A 14582-nucleotide genomic window follows, 5' to 3' on the forward strand; every position below is an offset into this window, starting at 1 on the left:
ACAGGCACCTAAGTGCAAAACGCCATTTAAAAGCGATAAAAAAAAAATTGAAGGCACCTACTGGTGCCTACAAAAATCAGCACCTGTAGTGCGCCTACGGCGGTGCTTTATGACGCCTAATGCCACGGTAGGCATTGCTAATGCCAGAAGTGGCATTAGGTATCATAAAGCACCTCTGTAGGCACGATTCATGTGAAAGGTAAGTGTCGGAAATGTAGGCCTTGAAAACCTTGGCTTACGTTTCTGGCACCTACTTTTTCCGAAGCCGCGATTCTATAAATAGCAGGGATCTTTTGCCACTGTGAAACACACATCCTGGATGCATTTCTGTTTTTTAGTGGTTATCCACTGCTTAAGAATAGCCTTACTTTCAGGGGAAAACTTCCCCTGAACATATACCTCCACTTAATAGAATTTATTATTTGCCGAAAAAGAAAATTGAAGGAACCGACCCAGGGGCAGAGGAATGTTTGACAATAGACGCTTTAAATGTTACTGAACTATTAGAAACTACTCTTTCCGAATCCACAGAGAGAGCCACAATGTTCATATCTTTTGTTTTCAAACAAGATATGAATGCAATTATGCGTTTATATTTCCGAAATCCTCAACAAATGTTTCTTGGAAAGAAAGTATGGATTTTTCCAGACGTCACGAGAACAACGCAGGAGCGAAGAAAATTATTCTTAGCAATGAGAGTAGAGACTTTGACCCTTGGAGCGACATTCTTATTAGCATATCCATGCAAATGTTTAATTAATATCAAGGTGTTAAATATGTCTACTATGCACCAGAACAGTTATGCACCTTTTTAGATTTAAAGAATCTTGCTACCCGGAATGTTTAAGAGTAGGAAGAAAAGAGGGGGTTAAAGACTGTTAAGCCTTTCAAGAATATAGTTATTACTTATGCTTGTTATCTCTTCAATATATTCATCTCCTCTCTCTCCTGAGTTAGTGGTCTAAGAAAGAATGAATTTTTCCTGGCAGTAATTGTGAGTTTATTTAATTTGTTTCTTTTCTGCTTTACTTGTACAAGAGGAATATTCTTGTGAATTATGTAAAATTTCAATAAATAAATAAATAAGAATAGCCTTACTGGGTCAGACCAATATAGAAACATAGAAACATAGAATATGACGGCAGAAAAGGGCTGTAGCCCATCAAGTCTGCCCATGCTAATGACCCACCCCCAGACTTCACCCGGCTAGAGATCCCACATACATATCCCATTTCTTTTTGAAATCGAGCACGCTGCTGGCGTTAATCACCTGCAATGGAAGTTCATTCCAATGATCGACTACCCTTTCGGTGAAGAAATACTTCCTGGTGTTGCCATGAAATTGCCCACCTTTGATTTTCAGCGGATGACCTCTTGTGGTTGAAGGTCCTTTAAGAAAGAAGATATCGTCTTCCACTTCGATGTGGCCCGTGATATATTTAAAAGTCTCAATCATGTCCCCCCTCTCTCTACGTTCCTCGAGCGAGTATAGTTGCAGTTTATTCAGTCTTTCCTCATATGGGAGGTTCTTGAGTCCCGAGACCATCCTGGTGGTAATTCGCTGAACCGACTCGATTCTCCGCACATCTTTTTGATAATGTGGTCTCCAGAATTGAACACAATATTCAAGATGAGGTCTCACCATGGATCTGTACAGGGGCATTATGACTTCGGGCCTCCGGCTGACGAAACCTCTACGGATGCATCCCACCATTTGTCTAGCCTTGGATGCAGCTTTCTCCACCTGCTTGGCAGTTTTCATGTCTTCACTAATGATTACTCCCAAATCACGTTCTGCCCTAGTCCTAGCTAAGGTCTCACCATTCAGAGTGTAAGTTCTGCATGGGTTTTTGCTGCCAAGGTACATGACCTTACATTTTTTGGCATTAAAGCCCAGCTGCCAAGTCGAGGACCAATGTTCCAATAAGAGCAGGTCCTGTTCCATACTGTCGGGTAAGGTGATATTGCCCTTCTATTACGGACCAAACGGCACAGTTTACAATAATAATTTACCCCAATATAATCAATAACACAAAAGACAAAACAACGATACAAGAACCAGTAGGGTTGATCCCATAGCTATGTATAAAAGTCTACCGTAATATCGGAACCCCCAAAATGCTAAAGAATAAAAGTGACTTCAATCGAGATGGGATTCTAACCATAAATGCTGGGGCAGAGAATTCCACATGGCTGGTGCCCTATAAAGGAAAGCGGATCCTCTAGTAGGATCCGATTTTGCTCAAGACAGAGACAGGATAAGACGGTTCTGATTCTAAAATCTTAAAGTGGGATGGTAAGGGATTATCAATAAATTACCCAAGAGGGGGGTATATTGTTATTGTACTGGCTTTTCAGTATCTTTGAATATAATATATGTATAATATGCTTGAATTATATTATTGGTGGAAGGGGAGGGTGGGGGAGGGACTTAAATTTATGTATTTACAATGATAATAGAAAAGATTTTCAAGTGATTTATATGAACCAATTGTTGTATTATTGTTCACTTGTTGTGAGATATAAAAATGAATAAAGATTTGGGGAAAAAAAAAAGGTGCTGTTATCTACTATGTTGCATAGTTTGGCGTCGTCGGCGAATAGTGTTATTTTACCTTGAAGCCCTTGAGTCAGGTCTCTTATGTATATGTTGAAAAGGATCGGTCCATCAAGCCCAGTAGGCCGTTCTCACGGTGGCCAATCCAGGTCACTAGTACCTGGCCAAAACCCAAAGAGTAGCAACATTCCAGCATCTCAAAGAATAGCAAGATTCTGGAACCCCAATGAGAGCAACATTTCAGAGCTGAAATTGTGATGTCATAATGCCTCAGAGCCAACCTCATCAGTGATGTTACAATGGCTTGATTGTCCTATACTTGGCACACATAAGAGCATAAGAACAGCCATACTGGGTCAGACCATGCCCAGCAGCCCGTCCCCACGGTGGCCAATCCAGGTCACCAGCAGTTGGCAAAAAACCAGTCGACTGTTGTGGGTCTTCTCACTGCTTGACCACTGATCTCACTGCTAGCTACTTGCTCTCCTTTTACCACTTTCTCTTTCCCTCTCTTCTAACTTACTCTTGTAACTAGCTGTTTCCCTGCTCCTCTTCACATGTGAACTACTGTACTCCCTTTCTCCCAACACTGCTCTCCCTCTACCCGCCCATTCCCTCCATCTCTCGCATCATTTGCTCCCTCTTGGCTATTTCTCCTTCTCACACAAACACATACCTCCAAGAACTTGTCCATACCTCTTTTGAACCTCACAGTGTTATAGCTGCTTTGATCACACCTGCTGGCAGCAGATTCCATTGCTTGATTTTGTGCCATGATTTATTTAAAGAAGGCTGGTATTAATTCCATGGCATGTCCTTTTTTGATGTTGCTTGAAAGTTTAAACAACTCCTATTTAATCATTTCTCTTTTAGACTGAATAAGCACAGTACGGCTGAAATTAAATACATCCAAAATCAAAATGATTTGGTTTGGCCCTCCTTCAATATCAACTCCCTTACCAGATATTATTTTACATGGAAAAAAAATCAAATTAGAATCAACTAGACTGAAGCCTCATTATTAACAAATTGTTATTGCTTTAAATTTAGTGATTAGCAGCTGATTCAGGCTTCTGTATTTTTACCAACTTCTTTAATGCAAAAATGGTATCATGGTTAAGTTGACTTTTTCTGTGCTGCAGTTGATGCCACTTCTTTTTACTTCACACTTCTTTAAAAGGATGGCTTTCCTTGCTGGACACGTGAGCAGCGAGGCACTTACAGTCTGATAATTATACAGACTACAGCAAAGCTGTCCAGAAAGCTCTCTGCAGCATGATAACATCTCCCAGCTCTGTTCTAGCTGAAAGGAAAAGTCTCAAGTCTCAGCTCATCATGACTTATTTGTAATAGTTTTGGTACAGACAGAGTGATAAACTAAGTCTATTATTTTAAATTTTATGAACTCTGAGAAAAAAGAAATGGGGGGGGGAGGGTAGTGGGGGGAGAAGAATCCGATCATGACACATGCTAAGGTAATTATAATAATTTATTTTTATATACTGCCAGACCAGAAATGGTTCTAGGCGGTTCACAACAAATAATGCTGAACATGCAGCGAAAAATACAATTCATAATAGAAATACATCAAATTGTAAAATATAAGAAATACATAACTATTTTAAAGGTAAAAGTGCATTAGGATACAAACTTATCAAATAGTTGTGTCTTTAATAATTTTCTAAAATAGAAATAAGAAGAAACTCCCAGCATAATTTTTCCAAACCAACCATTCAGTTTAGCATCCTGAAAAGAGAGTGTTCTCTCAAGAAACCTTTTATAACGACATAATTTAATAGAAAGGTATGTAAACAAATGACCTATACGTGTAGACTTATTAGAATGGTTTAAAGAAAAATGAGGAACAAGGTAGCCTGGTGACATGCCGAAGACTGATTTGTAACAAATGCATGTAAATTTAAACAAGACTCTGGCTTCAATCGGTAACCAGTGAAGTTTCTAATAATAGGGAGTAATGTGCTCCCATTTTTTTAGGCCAAAAATCAGTCGGACTGCAGTGTTTTGAACCACTCTCACTTTTTAAGGATTTTCTTGTAGGTGCCCAGATAGATGATATTGCAATAGTCAAGGATACTTGAAACAGAAGACTGCACTAACAAATGAAATGAAGCTTCATCGAAATATTTCTTAATGGTGCGAAGTTTCCAAAGCACCGAGAAACATTTCTTAAGTAATAAATCAGTATGCTGTTCCAAAGTAAGGTATCTATCTGTAGTCACTCCCAATATTTTTATAGACTGTTCTATAGTATAGTCAAGTCCATTCAAATGTATCATTGTTTCTTTGATCTTATCGTTAGGAGTTGCAAGAAAAAATTTAGTTTTTTCTGAATTTAATTTCAATTTAAAGGCGATCATCCAGAGTTCAATCAGGCTCAGAATGGCCACTAGGAAATTTTTAAGCTCGACTGACATGCAAGTTAACGGGATGACTATAGTAATGTCATCTGCATAAATATAAAACCAAGAGGTTTCCCAGAGATACAAGATAAATATAAAACAAAGTGGGGGGGACAAAGGTGAACCTTGTGGAACCCCACAAAATTTTTCCCAACGACAAGAAAGGCTATCGTCCTTGAACACCTGGTACGATCTTTTTCCTAGGAATCCTCGAAACCAGTTTAAGACATTTCCCGAAATACCAATAGATTACAAACAGTCAATAAGAATAGTATGGTCTACCAGGTCAAAAGCGCTACTCAGATCTAACTGCAGAATCAAAGCACTTGTACCTTGACTAAATAATGTATGGAGATAATCTAACAAAGAGGCCATGACTGTTTCTGTACTAAAACCTGACTGAAACCCAGACTAATTATCCTGTAATATATTAAACTTATCCAAATATGTAGTTAGTTCTGTGTTAACCAGACTCTCCAACAATTTAGTAAACAAAGGAATACTAGCAATGGGTCTATAGTTAGATGCCATGGTATAAGATTCTTCAGGATTTTTTATAATCGCTGTAATCAAAATCTGACCCAATTCCTCTGGAAACGTCCCATTGAATAATAAAAAATTAACCCAATTAAACAATTTAGTCTTAAAAGTGACAGGGGCAACTTTCATAACGTTCAGGGGACAGCTATCAAGCCTACAATACGAATTGACATACTTAGTATAAAACTTATAGAAGGTTTGTCAATTGAAAGCTGTAAAATTGTTCCAACACATGTCAACTCTAGGGTCCTCTAAACACTGAAGGACAAGGAAACACAAATGATTGTTAATGGGAGCTGCTAGAGAAGTCCTTAATTTTTGTATTTTAGTATTGAAAAAAAAATCTACCAGAACATCCGCAGAAGAGTGGATTCTTCAGTAGAACCAGTAAACGCCTCTGTATCATAGAGGTCATTAACCAGTTTAAAAAGACTACTACTATTAGTTGATGAATTGCCAATCTTTTGAGCATAAAAAATTTTACGTTTCTCTTTAATCAAATTTTTATATTCTTTTAATTTTTGCTTCCAAGCCAATCTATGTTTCAAGGTTCCCGATTTTAACCATAAGAACATAAGAGTTGCCTCCGCTGGGTCAGACCAGAGGTCCATCATGCCCAGCGGTCCGCTCTCGCGGCGGCCCATCAGGTCTATGACCTCTGAAGTGGTTTCTTTACCATCTCTATAATCTACCTCTGCTTTTATCTTTCCAATTTTCTTAGTTCCCTTTTTACAGATAGCAGATCTATATCATACCACCCATCTAAATTTCTATATCTCTTTCTTCTCAATTTAATAGGGGCTATTTCATTTCAAATGTGGGTACTAATGTCGATCCACGAATCCACATTTTCAATGTCACCATATTGATTTAAAATTATATCATGGTGTGACCAAAACTCGACAGGATTAATCAGGCCTCTACTGACTTGAAATTTCTTATTTCTTTTGTTTTCTTTAGTTTTTGATTGGACTTTTTTATTTACCAATCAAATTCAAAGTTGCATAATCAATGGTTTGACCATAAAGAGTCAGATGAATTGGCTTTTTTTCAAAGAATCTTAGGATTAACTAGTTCTATAGAAGAAAAGGTAATCAGATCTAACTGGTGGCCTTTTTAATGAGTCTTTTTTGGGGTTGATTTGAAATAACCTAGTGAAGAAATAAATGACCAAAATTCTTTAATATCAGTTTGATCTACTTGTTCAAGATGAATATTAATATCACCAATCAATAAGTGGAAATGCTCATTAGGATTCATACTTTTCAGTTTGTGATTATAGTTCAGTTCTTGGTGAAGACAACCAGATGCTACAGCACCATCATAGTTTCTAGTGCTATTAATTTCAAAAATACTTTCATTTTCTATAAAACATTTTCAAACAGCCATACATGTTCTCATTATTTTGAATGACTGAGATAAGACACCGAAGCTTGGCCTACTAGCAGAACTTTCAAGCTTGCTAAAATTTAACATGATGGAAATGACTCTCTTTAACTTTGTATTATACACTGAAGACATAAAGGCCATACTGCAACCATTAAGAGATATTCCGAGTACCTTAAATCTTAGTGGAGAGAGCAGTTCTACATCCTACCTGATTGGTGGGGTAGTAGGTTAGCCATCTCTCCAGATGCATGGAATACCATCCAGGCGCCAAGCAGCGGCTCTGCAGGTTATGCAGCTCCTTGGAGGACTGTGGTCCCGCTGTAATCACCTCATAAAAGCTATAGTTGAGGGCTGGTGGATCATTGTGTGCTCGCTGATGCTACAGAGCAGGAGATAAAAGATTTGCATATACAAATATAGATATACTTGCAGAGGCATTCTGACTCAGATGTCGTCCATATTTTGCTTCTATGTAAACAATGTCTCAAGACACCTCTAGAATATAGGTCTTTATTGGAGGACTAATCTATGTATTATAAAAGATAATGGATTATGGTCCTTCATAAATTAAGTCTCTAAATACAAATGCCTAAATATTTGAAGAGTATTAATGCACAAGAAATAAAGTATTTCAAAAGAACTAGTGGGCATAATATAAAAACTATAAAGGAGGTGAACTCAGCAGCAACCTCAAGGGCAGATTAAATTTCAAATGGACACGTGCAAAGTGATACACATAGGCAGTGTTGGTCAAAGTACTTAAGTAAAAGTAAAAACACGTATGTGTATATTTTAATATTTAAATAAAAGTACAGTAAAAACATATTAAAACATTTACTTAAGTAAAAGTACTACAATGAATGCAACTTTTACTGAAGTACAGTAATTGGTTACATTTACTTCATTACTATTCAACACTGCTTGAAGGGAAGAATAACCCACTTTCTAGCTACATGACACTAGCTCCCATATTAGGAGTCACCACCCAAGAAAAAGATCTAGGTGTCATTGTGAACATGTTGATATATTCTGCTCAGTGTGTGGTGGTGGCCAAAAAAGCAATCAGAATATTACAAGTTATTACAACAGGAATAGAGAAAAAGTAACTAAAAACATAATGCCTTTATTGCTCCATGGTGTGATCACGTCTTCAGTATTGTCTGCAATTCTGGTCATTACATTTTACAAAAGATATAGCAGAATTAGAAAAGATACAGATACCCCAGCAAACACGCAGAGGCCACTGCTAAAAATAATTCATGTCTATCCCACTAATGATGAAGAGGATGGAGTGACTCTCATATGGGAAAGGCTAAAAAGATTAAGGGCAGGATTCTCAAAAGTTACCGTGCCCTTAACATGGTTGCTAAACCAGTTCCAGTCGGTTTAGTGTGTGTAATTTTACCAGCCGATTATCAGAACGGCCTTTTCCGAGCTTCCTAACAGTCTCCGCCATGCAAATGTAGTACAATGAGGTCATTAATATTAAAATGGTAGTAAAAGGAGCACTCCGAGCGATTCTCTATCATTGGTGGGTGATTGCCTAACCTTGCTATGCCACATTTGTGTCCAAAATTTTCTGACAGGGTCTGAGCTGTCATAGTCTTAATGTTCGAATGAAGGACGGCAGGAGGGATGCCCACTCCTTCCAACTGCCAGTGATTTCCCCCCCCCAACACCCTCAGCAGGAAGACTACCCACTCCCTCCTACTGCCCGGGAGGGACCTTAGGTGCATCCCAGGATGAACCGGGAAGGGGCATAAGAACCTGATTGGCCCAGATGCCAAAGACCCCTCCCATAGGAGGCCGTTCTGATAATTGGCTGGTAAAATTACACACACTAAACCAACTGGAACTGGTTTAGTGACCATGTTAAGGGCACGGTGACTTTTGAGAATCCTGCCCTTAATCTTTTTAGCCTTTCCCATATGAGAGTCACTCCACCCTCTTCATCATTAGTGGGATAGTTTATAAAATTGTGCTTCAAAGCAAGTGTGAATAGAAACATAGAAACATAGAAAATGACGGAAGAAAAGGGCCATGGGCAATAAAGTCTGCCCACTCTAATGACCCACCCCCCTTACTAGACATGAATTATTTTTAGCAGTGGCTTCTGCGTGTTTGCTGGGGTATCTGTATCTTTTCTAATTCTGCTATATGTTTTGTAAGATGTAATGACCAGAATTACAGACAATACTGAAGATGTGATCACACCATGGAGCAATAAAGGCCAGGATGCACTGGGAAGGTCCGCCATTCTGAAGAGGTGGGCCCAGCAGCGGTAGGGAGTGGGCATTCCTCCTGCCAGGGGGGTTGTTGGAGGGGTGGTAATCACCAGTGGTAAGAGGGAGTGAACATTCCTCCTGTTGGGAGTGTCGGGGGGAGGAGGGCTGTTGGGGGGTTGTGGCTATGGCAGGAGGGAGTGGGTATCCCCCCTGCCAATCTTGGTAAGTGTGTTAGGGGGGACCAGGCAGTGGCGGGCAAGGGGGGAGCGTTGACAGGAGAAGGGACTCTTGTTTTCGCTGCTCTCCATGCTGGTTAATCAGCAGAGCCAGAGGACACGGGAAGACCTGCTGCTCTGTTGATTGGGGCAGGGAGAGCAGCTTTGACAGGAGGGAGGAGCTGTGCTTAACTATTGCTTTTCTGAGCAAGTGCCAGGCACAGTTTCTCATGCTCTTTACTAGCGATTCTATGTACAAATAGAAACATAGAATATGAAACATAGAATATGACGGCAGAAAAGGGCCGGCGGCCCAACAAGTCTGCCCACTCAAGAACCCTCCCTCAGCTAATTTGTCTACTCTAGAGTCCCCTCTCCCATGATTCCATCATTTAAGCATGACTCTGTAGCGACCCCACTTGTCTGTCCCAACGTTTTTTTGAAGTTGAGCACGCCGCTGGCCTCGACCACTTGGCGTGGAAGGCCATACCATCGATCAATCACCCTTTCGGTGAAGAAGTATTTCCTGGTGTCCCCATGAAATCTTCCCCCTTTAAGTTTTAGCGGATGCCCTCTTGTTGCCGTGGGCTGTTATGCTGAGAATCGCCCATAAAATAAAAGTTGGTCCCACTACAGGCACTACATTGACTCACCAGATTTTACTGACGAGTTTTGAGACTCTTCCTGTAAGTCTCTTTAGCTTGGAGAAGAGACAGCTGAGTGGAGATTTTATAGAGGTCTATAAATTCCTAACTGGAATGAAATGGGTAAATGCAAATTTTTTGTCTACTTTTTTAAAAGCACAAAGACTAGGGGAATGCCATGAAGTTACATAGTACATTTAAAAGAAATTAGAGAAAAATATTTTTTGACTCAACACGTAATTATGTTCAGGAACTCAATGCCAGATGATGTGATAAAATCAGTTAGCACAGCTAAATTTTAAACAGTTTGGAGAAATTCCTGGAAGAAATATCTATCAATCATTTTAGGTTAGACCTCGAGAAAGCTACTACTTATCCTTGGGTGTAAGTAATATGGAATCTTGTTACTTTTTGGGAGCCTGTCAGGTACCTGTTGAAAACAGGATACTGGGTTACAGTATTCTGACCTTTGGTCTGACCCAGAATGGGAAGAGAATAAAAATTAAAGTATAGGACCAGTGGTTCCCAAACCTAGTCCTGGAGGCCCCCCCACCCAGTCAGGTTTTTGGGATATCCACAATGAATATTCATGAGCATGATCTACATCCAGTGGAGGCAGTACATGTAAATCTATCTCATGAATATTCATTGTAGATATCCTGAAAACCTGACTGGCTGGGGTATCTCGAGGACCAGTTTTGGGAATCATCGCATTGGGCACCTCAGTTATAAACACCAGCGAAATGTTTCCAAGACAGTGAGTAACTAGTGTGGAGTGACAGTTACAATACTAAATGAAGGCATGAGAGATAACTCCATAGAATTGCAGTTACAGCCCTAACAAATACTGGAATAAATTAGATGAGCCATTTTCATCTTTATCTGCTGTTGTTTACTGTATTCTATGCTCTACCTGTTCAGATAATTCCTATTATTATTTTTTCTCCCACCCTTTAGGGAGATTCCTTCTCCATTTTTTAAAAAACTTTCCTTGTGTTCCTGTCCTTCACCACATCTGGCTATATTTTAGCCTCTGAAAACTCTTTTTTCTCTCAGTATCTCCAGGATAAGCTCATGTGTTTGATCCTTCTTATGGCAGGCAGTGTGTTGTCCACCAACTCTCTGGCTGTCCAGCACCTGCAGTTCTCTGAGATCTGCAGCCAACTCCTGGGGTACTTGTGATATCAGAGCAGAAAAGGAGTCTCAAACTACACACACTGAGAAATAATCATAGAGTTAAATCTAAGTGCCGGTACCTGATACCATGAGTAGGCACGATCTGCTGGACTAATCAGAATAGTAATTATCTTGGCTCTTGGAAGGAGGGCGGCCGCCCGCTTCGGTAACAACTTCTGTATCAAAATAATTGGCACTTTTCTCAAACATGAAGTCTGTACTGGCATTGGAGGGCACAGGGAAGAACTCCATGTACCTGAGGAAAGACAGAAGCGATGTCAGCAACCAGGTTAATGAATCTGAAACATTTCCTGATTTAATACTTAATTCATCCTGCAACTCTTCTTTGGGCCCTGTTCATTTGTTGATTCGCTTAATTTGTGTAGTTTTACTAAATTCAATTGGTCTGGGGTTGGGATCGAGTGAAAACATTTTTTTATGCAGTTAGATAGGGGGAGTTGTGGGGGTTAATAAGGGTTAAACTGTAATAATGAGTATAAAGAATACTGTAACATGTTAATTTAAGTTACCATGGGATATATGATCATGAGATTCAATGCATGCAAATGTATGCACACACCTTGGGGGTCAGGTTTTAGCTAACAGTGCTCAGGTTTTTGCTGATTACTACTGGTGTTATGCCCAGAAATTCAATGCTGGGCTCCAGCATTAAATTTCCAGGTTTGCAGAGCCAGCTACACCATAGCGAGTTAAGTGTGATATGCAGTACAGCATAAAGATAGGACTGGCTTTTATATGGTCCTATTTATGTGGTAATCTAGGCTGGTTATATGCTTAAGTGGCCAAGTGCTGACTCCACCCCTAGAACATTCCCCGAAATAGTCGATTTTGCTTTAGGCACTAACTTGTCATTTTCAGCAGCAATAACTGGTAAAGTGCCACTGAAAATGAGTGGTTAGTCCCGAACAAGCAATTTAACTGGTCAAGAGCCATTTCTGGCCATTTAATCTCTTTGAATATCGACCCCCCCCCCCCTTATTACGGAAATCACATAATGCAGCTTGCAAGTGGTGCTATTCCTTGGAAAATGATACAGGCTCAAGCTGGTGTTATTTTTTTCTGCCCAGAAGAACCAGACCTGTTCTACATGGTGTCATCATAAAGGGGCCAGTGAAGGTAACAAGCAATGGCTCCTTCTCCTTCCTCTAATATACTCCAACGCCCATATAAGGAATCATCCTTCCCCCCCCGCCCCCCCACGAAGGTTCCTCTCACCTGGGCTTACTATATAGCCCTGGTGACTTAATGTTCTCAGGTTCAAATGGCTCTGTCCCTGTTCTTAAACTGTGTACTGGAAAAACTACACAAGTTAAAACTTGTGTTGTAGGGCACTGTTCAATCATATGGTGCTCCAGTTTATATTTCGTTTTTTATCTTGTCCCCAAAGAACTCAGAATGGCTACCTATCCGGATTAAATTTTGAAATTCAAGTAGCAATTTCTTTTATTTATAGTTTATTATTTATATTCCACCTTTAAACAAGGCAGATTACAACCATACATACATAATTAAAACTGCCAAAAACAGAAGCCAAAACTAAAAAGACATATAAAAACCAGCAAGAAAATACCAGCACATCCAAAAAAGCTTCAACCATCATATTTCATTTTACAAAATAGATGACACTACCAATTTTTTTAAAACTTCATAGATCTTTTTGTTGCCTGATATACACTGAAAGCTTATTCTATTCTGCAGGTCCCACGCATGAGAAAGTACTAGTCCTCAGTTTTCAAACGTAATTTCTCATAAGTATGAATGACCAAATCACAATGTGTAACAGAACGCAATGGTCAAGAGGGTACTTAGGGCACCACACAATCCTGTAAATATTTTGGTGATAACTGAAATACACTTAAGCAGACTTGTACTTCACTCTATAATCCAATCAGCCAACACAATGAAATAAAGTATGAGATACTTCCCAATCCCAAATAAGGCACGAATAATGGAATTTTGAAAAATTTGTAACACATGCATATTAGAAGATGTCATCCCCCAAAACATGATATTACAATAGTCCAGACCAGCTAACACAACAAATTGAAGAATTTGATTGAAATCATTGCCTGATAAATACATTCAAAGTTTACTTAACATCCACAGTTTGAAATAAGTTGTCTTAATCACATTCTGTAGATGTAACTTAAAACTTGACTGGGGATCCAAGATCACGCCCAAATAGTGAACTTGTATAAAAAATTGCCATGACTGTGTTTAACACATTCAAAACAACATTAGAATCGGGGTCTCTCTTGAAAAACAACATTATTTTAGTTTTAGAGATATTTAACATTAACCTGTTGACATTCATCCAGTTCTTGATGTTATTCATAACATCATTCAATCTCTGTGTTGAAACTGACAGTAAATCGTCTATTGGGAACTCCTCCCCCCTGAATACCATCAACATATAATCTATATGAGATGCTGAGCTTTTCATCAATATACACAACGGAAGGAGATAGAGATTGAATAAAACTGCCAATAGTGCAGATCCTTGGGGTACCCCTGTATTAATACCCCTATGTTATTTTTGTTCCGTTGGTGATTGGTGGAATGTGCTATGTAGACAACACATGTGCTGGCTTTTTGGGGGCTTGTTTGAGTTTAGTGAATAACTTTATTTTTGCAAATAGTTTGGTATTTTTTTACCCAATTGTTTTGCTTTATAATATAAATGCATATTTATGCGAGAGCTTTTGGGTATGAAATATAATTTTTGTAAAAATCTGTCACCAGGGTAGATGCAATATAAACTCTACCATCATCTTGTAATCAACAGATAGTGATCAATATAAGTAGAGATCATCAGTGGTGATATAAAGGTTCCAAATCAGCCTGTGTTAACTGTCTTTAATAGATCAGTCTTCTTAGTCATCAATCCCATCATTTTCATGTATTTTCTGTTAAACACATGTACTTATTCTGATGCTATTATAGTCCTAAAATGAATGTTCTCCGAGAAACACTGTTTCACCTTCCCAAATATAGTACATTTTCTCCATAACTAAAATGCAGTAAGTCATAAATCTAAAGACTAAGTAAATATCACTTTTGTAAAAACTAACCCCCTCTTCTACAAAGCCACACTAGCGGCTGCCGCGCGGTAACGGCCCCTAGAGATTTAAAGGGGCTTCGGGGCTGTTGCTGCGTGGCTTGTAGAAAAAGGAGTAAGTTTATATATCTAAAAGTGCTGGCACAATGGTTTGCTTCACAGTTTGTCATCTTCAAAACCCAACCTGGGGTCAGTGTCATAATGTTTGCATCAGGAATCAGTGTGCTCTCTTCTAAAATCCAGCAAGTATCATAACCAAAATACCAGCACACAGCTCCTTCCACTGTTTTTATTCATTTTGTCAGAATGTTTTTAAGGACCATTCACTGATACCATA

At 39.1% G+C, this 14582-nt stretch overlaps 1 protein-coding gene across 1 annotated transcript in view; it reads right to left on the reverse strand.

The window, feature by feature from the left end:
* Window positions 1-14582, reverse strand: part of NDST2 (N-deacetylase and N-sulfotransferase 2) — a 687503-nt gene that overhangs the window by 19961 nt on the left and 652960 nt on the right. The window contains 3 exon segments of the mRNA XM_033942504.1: window positions 7115-7285; window positions 11247-11333; window positions 11335-11422. Of these exon segments, the coding sequence (XP_033798395.1) occupies window positions 7115-7285; window positions 11247-11333; window positions 11335-11422 (346 nt within the window).

This window comes from Geotrypetes seraphini, chromosome 4, assembly GCF_902459505.1.
Source record: "Geotrypetes seraphini chromosome 4, aGeoSer1.1, whole genome shotgun sequence".
NCBI classification, from domain to species: domain Eukaryota; kingdom Metazoa; phylum Chordata; class Amphibia; order Gymnophiona; family Dermophiidae; genus Geotrypetes; species Geotrypetes seraphini.